The sequence below is a fragment of the Synchiropus splendidus genome, chromosome 2 (assembly GCF_027744825.2).
Source record: "Synchiropus splendidus isolate RoL2022-P1 chromosome 2, RoL_Sspl_1.0, whole genome shotgun sequence".
Taxonomy (NCBI): domain Eukaryota; kingdom Metazoa; phylum Chordata; class Actinopteri; order Syngnathiformes; family Callionymidae; genus Synchiropus; species Synchiropus splendidus.
The window spans coordinates 12,664,493-12,678,501 of record NC_071335.1 but is presented as its reverse complement, the minus strand read 5'-3'; the positions used below and the strand labels follow the sequence as shown (position 1 = coordinate 12,678,501).

Sequence of the window (14,009 nt, the reverse complement as noted above, 5' to 3'; positions counted from 1 at the left end):
CTTCTTGTTGTGGGTTTTGAAGTTGAGGTGTGTTAATCATCGAATTACAATAATGATAAATGAAAGTGAAGTCATGGCATCGGTAACATCATCCTGTCATCCGAACATATGGATTTAATATTGTACTGAGTGAAACATGGTGAAACACACCTCTTATTTGAAGCACCATCGTCACCAAATGACCCTTTTACTCAAATAGCAAATGGGGATTTTTGGCACCAACCAAAGGTGAAAATGCAGTTACTTTAAATTACGTTCAGTGACAAAGCACATCTAGACACCAATAAAGCCCTTGTCACTGGCTACATGAGTGAAACCATCTTGAGTCCAGTAAACAGAGCTGTATTCAGAAAATCTCCCTGCCCAGTTCTGTCTTATATTCTGACTTCTGAAACGGCTTTGGTCCTGTATTCATTCAGTGTTCTTTAAAAAGAATCCGCCGCGAATCTTACACAGTTTCCCTCAGACCTCGCGAGCGCAGCCGAGCACATTTCTCTGACTCATCAATAGTAGGAAGGAGAAGAGGAAGAGATGAAGTAGAAGAAACGGAGGGGATTTCAAAGTTCTGCGGCTCACTGGCAGGCAAAGGCCGTGCACATGAGAGCAACATGCTGACAACTATTGTTTCAGGGCTGCTGGCAAAGACCACCTTCCTGGAACTCGGCAAACAACACACAGGCGAGGTGTGCCAAAAATGTGCTCACCGAGGGGCCTGCCAAACCGGTAGAAAGCTGTTGTGTGAAAAGTTGGATAACTTTCGTAGAATCTGTTGTTTTCCTTTCCCTATTGAGGGCCTTGGAAGAACCAGTGCAAACCTCTCAAAGGTAATCTCCCAGCCTCTTTTGTCCCCCAAAAAATAGGTGGCTCCAAGAGTGCATTGTTATTCAGTGCTGTCCCTTAATTGCACAATCATGTTGATGAAATATACAACGCTGACAGGCTGAGTTGGCAAAGCACCAAAACATCTACGCAGCACATGATTGGAGCCATGATGTGAAAATCTGCGAGCTGCAGAGGGAATGACTTTAGGAGAAACCAGACAATACTGTGCTGCATGATTGACGAGGGTTTCTGAGAAGTGGCAGAAGGCCACTCTACTTCCAGGAAATCACAACTCAATTTAGAAGAGTTTTCAACAAGCAGGAGAGTTTGTAGCCGAACATGGGAGAGACATCTTGTGTTCAGCAAAAGCCATCAGAGTCCACCACCAAGGGGCTCATCCAGCGGAAGGATGAAGCAGCGCAAAGGTGTTGGTTTAAACTCACGGCTGTTTTATGCAGACTGACCAGCAGCTTTACATGTGCATATTTCATTATGTTTTACTGAATAATACCTTGTCAGCCAAGCCATAGAGATTATGGTCTGGCCGGTGATTGTCTGTTGGCAAAATAAATAGAAGAGGATTTCAAAGACAATTTGCTAATGTAGACGACCATTGTCACCTAGCTGGCACTGTTTAATTATTCATATTATCCCCATGAAAAAAAGCATTCTATTTCAGATTCTTCATTTACAAAAGCCACTGTACTGGTAATTCCTGTGTATCTTATGTCTTCTCGTTGCTAGGCACAAACCTACATATGAGCGGCTAAAAGCTACTTCCATGAGTAAATATATGGCCAAAAGTTGATATTCGCCCATGTGTCATGCTTTGTTTCTCATGCTTTTATTTTGTTATTTCCGGTGTTCCTGTCATTTCCTTTCCTTCTCTTTCTCCAGCTTCACAGCAGCGCAGCTGGATCCCCCTGATTAGACTCCACTGATTTCTACACCTGGGTTCCAGTCTGCGCTGCCAGATGGTTGCTTTGCATCCTCATGGTAAACACACCTTCGACCCCCCCATTCTCTCGTGCTCCTGTTGTATATTTCAAAATTCCGTGTGTGCTTGATCTTCTTTCTGCTGCCTCCTTAGTTTGTTCTCCTCGCTCAGTTTTCTATTTCTCTATTCTCAATTCTTGCGTAATTGTTAATAAACCTTGTTAAATCTACCCTCGATCTCCCAAGCCTGAAACAATTCAGCAACTGTGTCTGATCCCATAGACAGCCATGACACCAGATTATTCATACCCCTGGCAAAATCTCATAAAAACATGTCCTTTTTCCATTTTCTCTAGTTATCTCAAGATGTTCCCATGGGATAAACTTTTTTTTTTTGGTTGACCAATTGTTAAGCACTGACCAAAATAGCATCTTTCCAGAAGAGTCTGCATGTACACAGTGAAGGAAAGGCCATATCAACGCAGTATGATGTCCCTGTGTCAGCAGTCAACAAGCACAGGAAGTTCAACGCAGCTAACAACCTCAGTGGGCGTGGCCGGAAGCGTAAGGTGTCCCCCAGACCTGCCATGACAAGAGATTCTAGCATCAGACTTTTAGTCGCATTAAAGGTATTTCCTTTTTTAGCTTTCTCGCATATTCGCTAATGTTCAGGTTGGAGACATCACTCTAAAGTTGACTGTACCGTGCCATTTCATAATGCCGATTATTTCAGTCATTAATCATATGATCCTGATTCATTCTGACTCAGATTTTATATTCTATGCTTTTCTTCCATGAAATGTATTCATCATTTATGTGTGCCTGTTTGTTTTCTGTCACATCATTTCATTTATACTGACTGATCACAGAATGGTCCAAACATATAACAGAAAGTGCTCTTTTCCTAAACAAGATAAATATTTCCCTTTTTTCAAGAAAGTATTGTGACTTCGGATGTGACATTGATGGACTGATTAATAGGTTCAGTCATGTTTTTTTTGGCGTTGTAAAAGAGCTCTCGATATATGATGAACATACTGTATGAATGTACATTTCAACGTTGTCTAAAACTTTTGACCACATTTAAAAAGTGTATTACCTCCTGTTTCTGTCAGCATTATTCTGCCGATCTAAATAAGATTCTGATGCAAAATAAGATTCTGAACGTATTTCAACGTTGTTTTTTTTTGAAAATGTTGACAAATGCTACTTTTACAATGGCTTTGAAGGAATCGTCTTTCACTTCTATGGCCTCTTCTTCACTCATGAAAACTGAAGACAAAGATGTAACAACTGCTGAAATACAGTGCACTAAGTTCACCTCCTTCAGAGGGAAGGTGAGGTAATTATAATAAACTCTTGGAGAAAGCGCTGGTTTGAAGCAGAACTTTCCACTTCTGGTTTTAGGTTTAGATACTCATGTCCCAGTGGACTGGACCAGCAGCTCCAATGTTTGTTTTCCACTTCAATGTGGGGACAGATTGGGGCAAGGGCACCAGTAGTGGCTATTTTCTCCACCTGGATGCTCACAACGGAGGGGAGGGAAACTCAAAACTGGTTTTGCCCACTTCCTGGAAACAGTAAAAGGCAACAGGGGGCCCTATGATCAGAGAAGGGGCAAAGCAGAGAGGATGCAGTCATGAAAAGACAGTTTGAGTCTTAAGACTCCATGCGATAATGCATGCAGTGTTCTTTGTGAGTCTGAATGTGTGGTTCCAGAGGAAAGAGACGAAGTGTAGAACATACCACTCTTGTTGGGGGATTGCTGTTACCCACAAAGATCTGTTTACAGTCAGTGCCCCCGATGACCCCCCCCCAGAGGAAGCAGAATTTGCTGCCAACACACACACACACACACACACACAGAGGCACACATGCCTGCCACATATCTGAGCTGACATAGATACAACAGGTTTAAGGGCTCCGATTAGAAACTTCCAGATTCCTGAAAATGCAGGCATCACTATCATAGCACAAAAAAAAAAAAAACCTGGCCTGGAGGGAGGTGTGATGAAAAAGTGTTTCTCCACCTCGACAGATATCGCGAGGAACAGAATTGTAAGGTTGTGTGCTCACAGATAAAAGAGAACCTTCACTCAGCAGCAGGGCCAGCAAGTGGGAGTTTAAAAACTAGTTCCAAAGCCTGAAGGGAGACAGATTGGAGAAAGCCGAGAAGAGAATCATAGGTGAAGTAAAACTAAGAGTGACGGTTAAAGAAATAAAGAAAGAAAATAAGATTTTTGCTTTAGCATCTCCACTCACCAAAGATTGACACAGACGAGGAAATATGGGTTTCCAACTAAGATGTGAATTAAAGCTGGAATTTCAGTGCGTTGTTTACGTATAGGTGCAAAGAAAAGGAAAAGAGGTCATCGGTCACCTTTGACCAAATTCTACAAATAGCTTTCAAACACACTAGAACATATTAGTGAGAGTAAAACCCCCTCAGCCAAATGTATTTCTAGCTATTAAGGAATATCAGCTTTCATTGAAAGCGACTAGGTTACCAAGTACAATCCTTAAATACTAAACATCATTATGTTTCTTTTTTCTCACCGTGAACCCAGTGAGTCAGATGTATCGTACAGCCGTGAATGAGTGAAGTAATTACCTCCTTATATACACATATTTCCACACTGCACTAAGAAGCTCATTCACACAACACTGAATGTATTTTAGCCTCCATGTGGGACATTTTGACTTATGATGTTATGACCTCTGACTAACCATCTCCCTTTCATCAGTCCTGTGGAAAAGTTGCTGGAAGAGAGCATAAAGACGTTGAATGTATTGTTGAACTAATACGTACTCAGCGACTCGGTCTGATCAACAAGTGCACTGACTCACTAAAACATTGAGCTCTGCCTCACATTGAAGTGTAGAAATTCGATGTCACTGTTCCTGATGCACAGAAACAGCTTGCAAAAGCAAGGAAGAACAATAAAGGTGATGGAAAGTAGGACAGACAGGTGGTGCACACAGGCCTCCTCTTTTTTTGTCACTTTGGGGAAGCAAAGGAGGTCACCCACACCTACAAGCACTCAATCAATCTCGCAGTGACCTTGCACGTCCTGGATACTCTGCCTGCCTGGTCTTTCCGTTTGCCAACTCAGCTGCCATGTCTCTGCAGATGCAGCCAGGTTCCTCCACCAGACCACCTGTGCCACAGCTATTTTTTAAGAGATCTGAGATTTTCCTTCGAAGAGATTGTTTATCTGGACCAAGTTTGAATGGGCTGATGGTTGAAAAAGAATTTATCAGCCATGCTGTAGACCTACATGGGAGGCTATTGGACAATCAGGCACTCAGCGGAACGACTAAATTCGAGGCGATTTGAATTGCAAAGTTTTCATTTTAAATATGTAACAGCTTTCTCTCAGTGTTCAGCAATGATACAGAGTATATTTCCGAATATGATATAGTTGCTCACAATGAAGTCTCGTCTTTCCATCAATCCATCCATCCTTCCTTCTCTATACCGATAATTTGTATATGGTTGCGGCGGCAGCCATCTAAGTAGAGAGGGCCAGTCTTCCCTCTGCATTCAGCTCTCCTGATAGCTAACAGTGGTGTTGCCCAGACAACACAAGACATAATTTCCCCAGCGTTGAATGACCCCAATTGGCATCCAGGCGAGACACTTGAAGTGGCCTCGACTGGCAATGGACCTGCTGTTCAGTGTTGAGGATCTCCTGCTTGAGCCAGTCTTTCACCAATCTCGAAAATTGAGCCCAGAGACAAAATAATGTTCTTTTGGTCACCAACAAAAGGCTTGTGAGGCTCATAGATTGAACTGTGAATTGAGAGGGGAAGTAGCAAAATAATTGGCCAACCGAACAGAAAACACATTCTCCCTCCCAAGGCGTCAAATATCGACTCCAGAGACACAGAAGTCAGCAGTCTGCGATGTATGTTGACACATTAGTGTTTCATTGGAGGCAAACGTTTCCCTCCTCACCTGACCTTAACCGTAATCCCTCACCCTTTCCGCCTTTCTTTCATGAGACATACTCCCCATTATGCCACAGAAGGTGAAAGGTAATTCAAACGAAAGCCTAACATGCGACACAGAAGACTTCAGTGTCACTCTGGGATGCACTTAAAAATAGAGATTGTGTTGGAATGTCAGGAAAAAGCCTTACCCTCACTGGGCATGTAGAGCTACTAAAAAAAGTTTGACACAGGTTCCATAAGGAATGAAAACTCATGCTAGCAGGTTTAGTACACTACACGCCTGGAGCACCTACCACAGGAAAACCTGTGGGACATGTAAAAAACTTTCATTCTGTAAGTCAACAAAACACAAGTGAAAGTGCAAGTCGGTCTCCTCCCAGGTGCGATGTAAGGTAAAGAAGGACTGGCTTTTCTAGCTGCATCGTCAACTCTCTCCACTGTTTCTCCTCCTCCTATTACTGTCAGCTCCAAGAACACTCCCAGTCCAGCACAAGAATCCCATGATGCCGAAACCTTTCCACTTATGGCAAGGACTTAACTCGTGGTTTGTGTTACACTGGTTTCCTGCTGAGAAACATGCCCCCAGGCTTTGTACTCCAATGTGGAGTGACTCTGAAAGACTGCAGAACTGTGAAGCAACCAAAGGAACATTATCTGCACAAATCAAAGATCCCAGGGCTCTCTGACACGCAAAGCTCTCCTCGGCAGCATTGCCCACTGATCCTTTCCAAGGAACACCAGGATAAGTATTGGTGACAAGCATATATTATTTCCCCTGGCAGGGCCATACACCTTTTCAAGAAGTCCATTGTAAGTGAAACAAATGGGGTTAACATGATAGATGGCAGGAAATATTCTCAAATGCTAAGCCCAATCCACAATACCGTAAATCCAGCTGAAGATTTAAGAATTGACTCAGGGCTGACCTATTGGAACACAACCCCAATTTTCTGAAGTCATGATGGAGAGCAGCACACAAGAATGAAGAAAGACCTGAAGACTCTGTAAGCTAAAGACTCTGATCGAAAGTGTAAAGAAAGGTCACTAGATATATCTCAAGACCTTCCTCACATTTGTACTTAAGGTGGTGCGGAGGATAGCGCCGTCAACCTGGCAAGCCACTTCCAACGAAAAAAGATAGAACATGTTGACGCAATAAAACATTTTACTGGACCGAGGACTGGTGGACTTCTTAGTATTGTTTAACCATTTGTGTTTGTATATTTTGTCAGTGAGTAAGTGAAAGAAGGAGAAAAAGACAGAACCAGAATGTAATCAATCTTTAAAAGGGCAGATTCCTCGGTGATGTATCGCCGGCGCGATGTGTGTGTGTGTGTGTGTGTGTTTGTGTTTTGAAGAAATGTGAGTGGGAGGTGTAAGTTTCTCACTCCTCAGAGCAATGTTGAGAATGAGGATGCAGCCCAGCCCCTCTGAACACAGATCCTTGGAGGCAATGAGAGGTAAATGATAAAAAAGGCCTGCATTAAGCATGCGGCAAGGACAAACGCAGCGGGTGCAGCTTAGAGATACTACATATTGATTGTGAAAACTTCACGATAAATTTAGAACTGGACATGCTAACAAGCCAAAAGGGACAAACCGTATATTGGGAAAGTTCAAAAGACAAGAGGTTACTTAGGGTCACTTCCTCACAGTGTCTCACTCTCCATCACCATATGGTATTGAGCTGCAATACAAACTGACAGAAGCCGCTTTAAGCAAAGAGATGATCACATACAATCTATAAACCTCCAAAGACATTGAGACATGAAGCAAAGGACGCAGCCGAGCCATCTCACTCTGGGCGAACTGTTCACTTCAGACAGGAGGTGAAACTCTTCTGCTGTCAGCCTCATAAACACTGCCCAGTCTCCGCGATGCCACCAACCCACGAACAGTTAAACATTTACCTCTCCCTTGTCATTTTGTATATTTTCATTTTATTTAATTAGACCCAACACCACAGCAACTTCCTTGTACGGACCTCTGTGCAGCGCAATAAATAATGTCCCGGTTCTCATCTGTATGAAGGACTGTGGTGTCATCAAAGCAACAGCCAGAAGATTCTGATTGACTGTGCAATGGAAGTGCAAGTGTGTGTGCGTGCGTGTGCCACACAAAATCCCAGTGGAGTCACTTTCGTCTTCTTAGAGCATGTCTGCATGTGTTAATTCAATAAAGGAACAGCAGTGAAGTGTAAGCCTCTTAATCAGCAGAACCCCGCGCCACCTCCCGCTAACACATTTCATTGTCCTCACTTCCCTCTACTCTTTCCGTTCTCCATGAATTTATTCATCTCCGACCTCTCATTTTCTTTATATTCCTGTGCGATGCTCCATCACATTTCCTCTCTCCTTTTATCTGTCACGACTCCTTCCTCACACCCTTCTCCTTCTCTTATGTCAGTGGTAGATCTGCGGGGTGCTTGTTATCCAGCCACCACCCACCCAGTCAGGGAGCCACACCATCCTGAAGGGGAAGAGTAAAAGCTATGCAACTAATGCAGAGGCTAATATCTCTCTCTCTATCTTTTGGTAGATGGCAGACTGGGACTGCGGGGAGAGGTGTGGGAAGAAAGGCCTGTCAATCAGTTAAACAGGTAAACGAAGATACACAGATTGGCAGACAGACAGGAGCAGGTCGCCACAGGCCAGCGAATAGCAGCCTGGCTACGAGCTCAGCATCCCAACAGACCCTCTAGGTCAGATGCTGTAAGGTAACAACGCCGCCCCCACCTGGTACCGGGCGTGAACTGCGTGTTCTTAAGAACTCCCATAGGCTGAGAAAGAGTCACTAGGTCTAAATAGGGGCAGCATCACCGTTTTGTTTTGGGTGAAACTAGCATCACTTGGTCAGTTCAGTGTAGCCCACCATGCTGCTCCGATGTTTTTTATACAGCGATATGCTGCTTTAACATCAGGTCAACCAACACATTATGGATCGGTGTGTGGGACACAGGTTTTCCACTCTGTAATGTCACTGTCACAAACCACTCTCCACTTGAACATGCTCTCATCACACATGGTATTATCACCGTCTTAATGTTGTAAAAGTCTGACTTTATCCAGTCACCAACAACAGTGCAGCAAACAAGAACAGACCCAACCAAAAGAGGTTAATTCTCATGTGATCTGATTCACTATATGAGGCAAATCGCTGAAGAATGTTCATACGGACGATAACAATCAACATGTGACTCACCACTTCTTCATTGGGCCATCTCTGATACGAGCCACATAGCTGTCGATTTCCATTCAACCTTATGAAGTCGACAGCTTTTAGTGTTCCTTAAGTTGCAGCTTGTCTGTGGAAACAATTGCATCTGAACCATCAACGAGCACGACACAGGTGTCGATGAGTCGATGACAAATAACACAACTAACACAAATATCCTGTTTCTTTATATAACACTTCACTTGCAGTCAATTGCCTCACGATTTCAAATTCTGACTCGGCAAAATCCTGACATTGCTCTGCTCTCCAGATGCATCGAAATATTTCCCGCCCCAAATCAATACCATCAAATATACTGTAGATGAACCGCTCTGGCCTGTTTTTATGACATTCAGTATAAAGCATACAAAGCCAGTGAAATATGGTTTTAAACTTTCTAACATACTTAGACAAAAACAAACAAACGCTGACCTAAATTCTACAAAACTCATTAAAATATAATCCTACCAGATATTGGGCGAAAACAGGAAGTCAAGAAAAAAATGAAAAAACACACTGCTTATGATGGCACCAAACAAATGTCTGATCCAGCTTTTGCTATTTAGTAAGAAAAAAAAAAACATTTTATTTACCCAATTTTTTTTTGCATCGAAACAGAACTGCGTATTTATTTGCACTTTGGTGGAAATAAATCCACCAGCAAACCGGATAAATGGGTCCAACATGGCAATATGAGCGTGGTTATTTCACACTGTTCCCTTTAGTTTATACACTTTTGTCCAGTTCCATCATCATTTAAGAGCCTTTGGCTTAGTCCCAGCTTCATCTTCTACATCACGGCTAAGGTCATTCCCTGATGCTAAAATATAGAGGAGAACATTAGGTGTGTTTCTCATCTTTGTTGAAACGTGTTTATTTCAATTTTATTTGTATCACCATTAGAAAGACGTTCGGGGAATCCACTTCATTTTTAAAATGATGCTGTCTTCTCCACTTGAGTAAATATAATACAGATGATGTTTGGAGCACATGGATGACATTAATTTCGTGGTAATCCCAAGACAAAATAACCCAACTGAAAGGATCCTTTCGTTCATAGAGGAATGCACTTAGGGCACGAGGTTGACTTGTCACCCTTGACGACTTGGACTAGAAGAAGTGACAGTTGTTAACAGCGCGTGTGATTTGGCCAACTGGAAACAGCAAAGATAAAAATCAATTCACCTCAAAAAGTCACATGCAATTCTCGAGGCCGTTCACTGATAGAAATTGGAGGACTGCCCAGTATATGTTAGTTAGGACAGAGTAAATAATGACAAATAATAAACAATTCACTGAGGACATTCCTAGAGCTGTCTTTAATTCCCACGCTCGATATCCTGACTTAGACTGTCTAAAATATATGCGCATTAAATAATGAAATCTAAATATCTGTGCACAAATAAAATCAAGTTTGTAGAAAAAAAAAAGATCAACAACGTGATGAAGTGTTTAGAACAACAGCATGAATCACGCCATGGGAAGAGATATGTGCCCCAGAAAATGTTTATGGCAGGAAAGTTCAGTAATCAACTACATAACTGTACTCATTTATTGTCTCAGCGAGCCAAAGCAAATCCCAGCTTCATTATGCACAAGACTCTCTGGGCATGTTTCCAGTCCATTAGAAGGCACGTAGCGGCGACAATTCGCACATAACTCTGAATATATAACTGATAGAACGTCAGGAGCTGAAGGATAAAGAGTTGTGAGAGCGCAGCTGCCTGCACACGAGCCGTCAGTGAGGAACTCTATGGATAAATGAGGTTGAACAGTCTTTCACGTCCTTGGGAATGAACTCGTTCAACTCCCGGAGGGTCGCTCAGAGACGGTGCCCAACCCAACTCTTCCATCTAGTGGTAGAAACTAATAACTGCAATTCCCTGCTGATTCAGATTGAATAACCGCTCTCGTCTTGACATAAAAAAAACAGGCACCAGTATAGTATTACAAATAAGATTTACTGCTATTAATAAAAGAACACGAACGTTGTGAAAGTGATGGAGCAGCTCTCGAACCAGGTGTTTACATCAGCTTCTCCCCGTCACATGATCACACAGACGAAGGATGTTATTCTATAACTACAATTATTAAAACTAAATTAAAATGAATGGTGGACAGGCACCGTACTTTAAAATGATGATTTAAATTACTTCCACTGACTAAACAAGACGCTGCCTTGATAGTGAACGTAAAAACAGGAAACTATATTCACTTGAGATCTGTGGTGTTCACCTACAGAGCAAGTGCTTGCTAGTCGGCATCTGCAAACTGATCCGCTTCAGTGGACGACCAAGAGCGGAGCCGGGGCACTGGGCGCGGGTGGCACGCGGACGGGACGTAATTGGAGGTAGACATCGGCAGGTCAGCGCTGTCTGTATGATGAATCCTCAAACTCTCCAACACCTGTTGGGCAATATCTTCAGGACCTGGAAAAGACACGTAATGAATAAAATATTATAAATATTAATGTTAGAATTGATGATAAATGAGTGTATCAGTGGGACATTGAAAAGTGTGGAGAACAAGTTCAGGAGGACACTTTTACTGCTTACTGACTGCTGACTCTTCCATAATTTTGGAGTGTAGTTTCCAAAACAGTCACCCGGACTACCATGTCAACCTTTTTTTTTTCATCACCGTTTCATTTCTACAACTGTTTGGGAACAAGTTTGGCTACACCCTTTTGGACGTACCAAACTGTCTGTTCCCATGCTCCATGGAGTTCAGGTCGAGGTGAGATACAACCACAGTGTTTGCACATGACCAATATTTGTTCCAGTTAATATTTTATGTCTTCTTTTATGTTATTTTATTTCATTTTATTGCTGTTAAATTTGATTCTATTAGTCCATGTGCAGAAGTTTGTATTTCTTCTTTGCTATTTCTGCTTTGAAAAATGTATGCGGGTAGTAATGTGAATTTCTCTCTGTGAGATTAATAATTTATCTATCTATCTATCTCACCTATTTATCTGCGTGCTTTTGCGGGTCAACAATATCACTTGACATGAGTTCCAGCCTTCTTCACCTCATGATCATGGACAAGTGAGAATAAACTCAAAGCCTCTGGAAATGCTTATAGGCCCACAAGAAGTTGAACTGGGGTCAACACTGTATTGCTGTAACGTACCGTAAGGCTGGGCTTCAGAATGCTCTCCCCTGTTTGGGACTTCACTGACATCCTTTTCCCAGTCTTCTTCCTCTAGTGGCGGCAAGTTGTTCAGGTTACTTTGGGAGTCAAGAAAGATTAAAAAAAAAAAAAAAATCACCAACCAATATTTTGAGTAATATTTTAGCATTAGAACTAGCAATTCAGAAAGAATCCAAATGCTTTGCTTTTACCTGACAGAAAGAACTCACCTTTTTTTATTTCTGGGTTTTCTACGTCTTCTTAGTTTTTTGCCTTCCACAAGCAGTCCAGCAGCGTTCTGTAGACTTCTAAGCCCGTTTTTCAAGACTCTAACTTTATCAGCACACACAGTTTCAACAGCACAACCTGCCTGACCTTGATCGTGTTCCCTTTGGTCCACCACTTTGTCATGAGTCCTCCGGTAGCCATGATTTACATATCCGTTTACAGAATACTTTGCTTTGTTTCCCTTTGGTGAGACTTTCTTGTTACCGTTGCATTTAACCCGAACACCGTTCAGACACAATATCCCATAGTTGGAAACATGATTCAGATCTTGAGCATTGCTGTAGGTGTGTTGCTGTTCGTCTCTTCTATTCTCAAAGTCCTGAGTCTGGGACATTGTGATACCTGAAAAAAGTACAATTCAAAAGTCATTCACGTAGCTGCACTTAACATGGTCACGAACACGTTTTGATTGGAGAATAGGAGGATGTCAGAAAACACAGGAAAACAATTGCATCACAAAATGCGGTCATGTCCAAGCACACAAACCTTGTGTAGGCCAGAACACCTTCTTCCCAACTGTGACTGTCAGATATTAGATATTATTCATGCATGATCATCCTCATATCTCAATATTTTGTAGCAAACAAACCAGTTTCAGCAAGCCAACACAATAAAACTAAGGTTTTAGAGAAGTGTAAAATCAATGTTGATCCCCATCATGTGTTAGGGCGATGAGAGGAACACCTTTCCCTTCTTTGCCTTCCAAGCACCACTGTCTGCAAATCAGCCCTGGTCATAGTTCTACTGTATAATCACAGTGTTTACTCTGCACTTCAACTGTTTATTTATCAGTCATTTGAAAGGTATTTCATTGCATAAAATATATTCCATTAGAAAAACAAGTATTACCATTTGAGAATTATATATATATATCATGTATATGTAAAGAAGATTACGTTTTACACGGTGGATAGTCGCTTTGTTTGCATTAGTTGCATTATATGCCAGTCGTGTTCACGTCGACTACGTTTTCTGTGGTTAATAAAATGTCCATGCATCAACTTTGTCAAATGAAGTTGAAGCTGTTTAGCTAACCGATAACATCAAGACGCTAGCATGGGCCTTAAAAAGTCGTTGGTTCCACCCTGTAAACGTCTGAACTGCGGCGTAATTGTTCAGGAAATTATTGTCGGTTCTGTCGAAAATGGAAATTCAAAGTATCTAGCTACTTTGAAGATAATTTTGGCTCAGCAAAAATAAATGAGTTTTCACTCTCACCTGTGTCGCCGCCTGTAACATGTAACCTGTTCATGATGTAATTGGAGTCATGAGTGGACAGATGGCGCCACACACAAGCCTCTTCCGCACTGCGGGATGTCGCTCCGTTTTAAATGTACTTATTTCTTTGTTGCTGGTTGCACAAAAATGAGTGGACTCTATGTGATGTGAAAAACAGCGTGAGTGAACAACATATCTTCATCATGCGTTTACGCTCTCCCACATTTTGTGTACATTTAAACGATCATTTGGACGTCTGTAAATGTATTTTCTTATTATTAAAACTCAAATGGGTGTGTTCATTGCCTGTAGCCTTTTTTCTATGGGTGTGTGTTTGGCATAGAGTGTTGTTTTAAAAGCCTGTTTTGTTTTTTGTTACAGGACCGTGTATGTTTTAGCATTCCATCCACCTGGAGAACCGAACTGCAGATCCCGGGAAGCCTGAT

The 14,009-nt window shown here is 42.1% G+C and overlaps 1 protein-coding gene across 1 annotated transcript; it reads right to left on the bottom strand.

Moving 5' to 3' along the window:
* Positions 1 to 10,480: 10,480 nt before the first annotated feature.
* On the bottom strand, positions 10,481 to 14,008 carry LOC128754583 (uncharacterized). Its single transcript, XM_053857298.1, has 4 exons — positions 13,564 to 14,008; positions 12,288 to 12,687; positions 12,058 to 12,155; positions 10,481 to 11,354 (listed from the first exon to the last, which is right to left on the bottom strand). Exons 1-4 carry the CDS (start codon positions 13,595 to 13,597, stop codon positions 11,179 to 11,181), a joined length of 708 nt encoding a protein of 235 aa, XP_053713273.1. The 5' UTR covers positions 13,598 to 14,008; the 3' UTR covers positions 10,481 to 11,178.
* Position 14,009: the final 1 nt, after the last annotated feature.

Excerpts from the sequence above, each read along its gene's own strand:
- LOC128754583 (XM_053857298.1), bottom strand. The coding sequence starts at position 13,597 with ATGAACAGGTTACATGTTACAGGCGGCGACACAG. Across the intron at positions 12,156-12,287 it reads AAACCCAGAAATAAAAAAAG|TAACCTGAACAACTTGCCGC; the intron begins GTGAGTTCTTTC and ends TGACTCCCAAAG. Across the intron at positions 11,355-12,057 it reads TTCTGAAGCCCAGCCTTACG|GTCCTGAAGATATTGCCCAA; the intron begins GTACGTTACAGC and ends TGTCTTTTCCAG.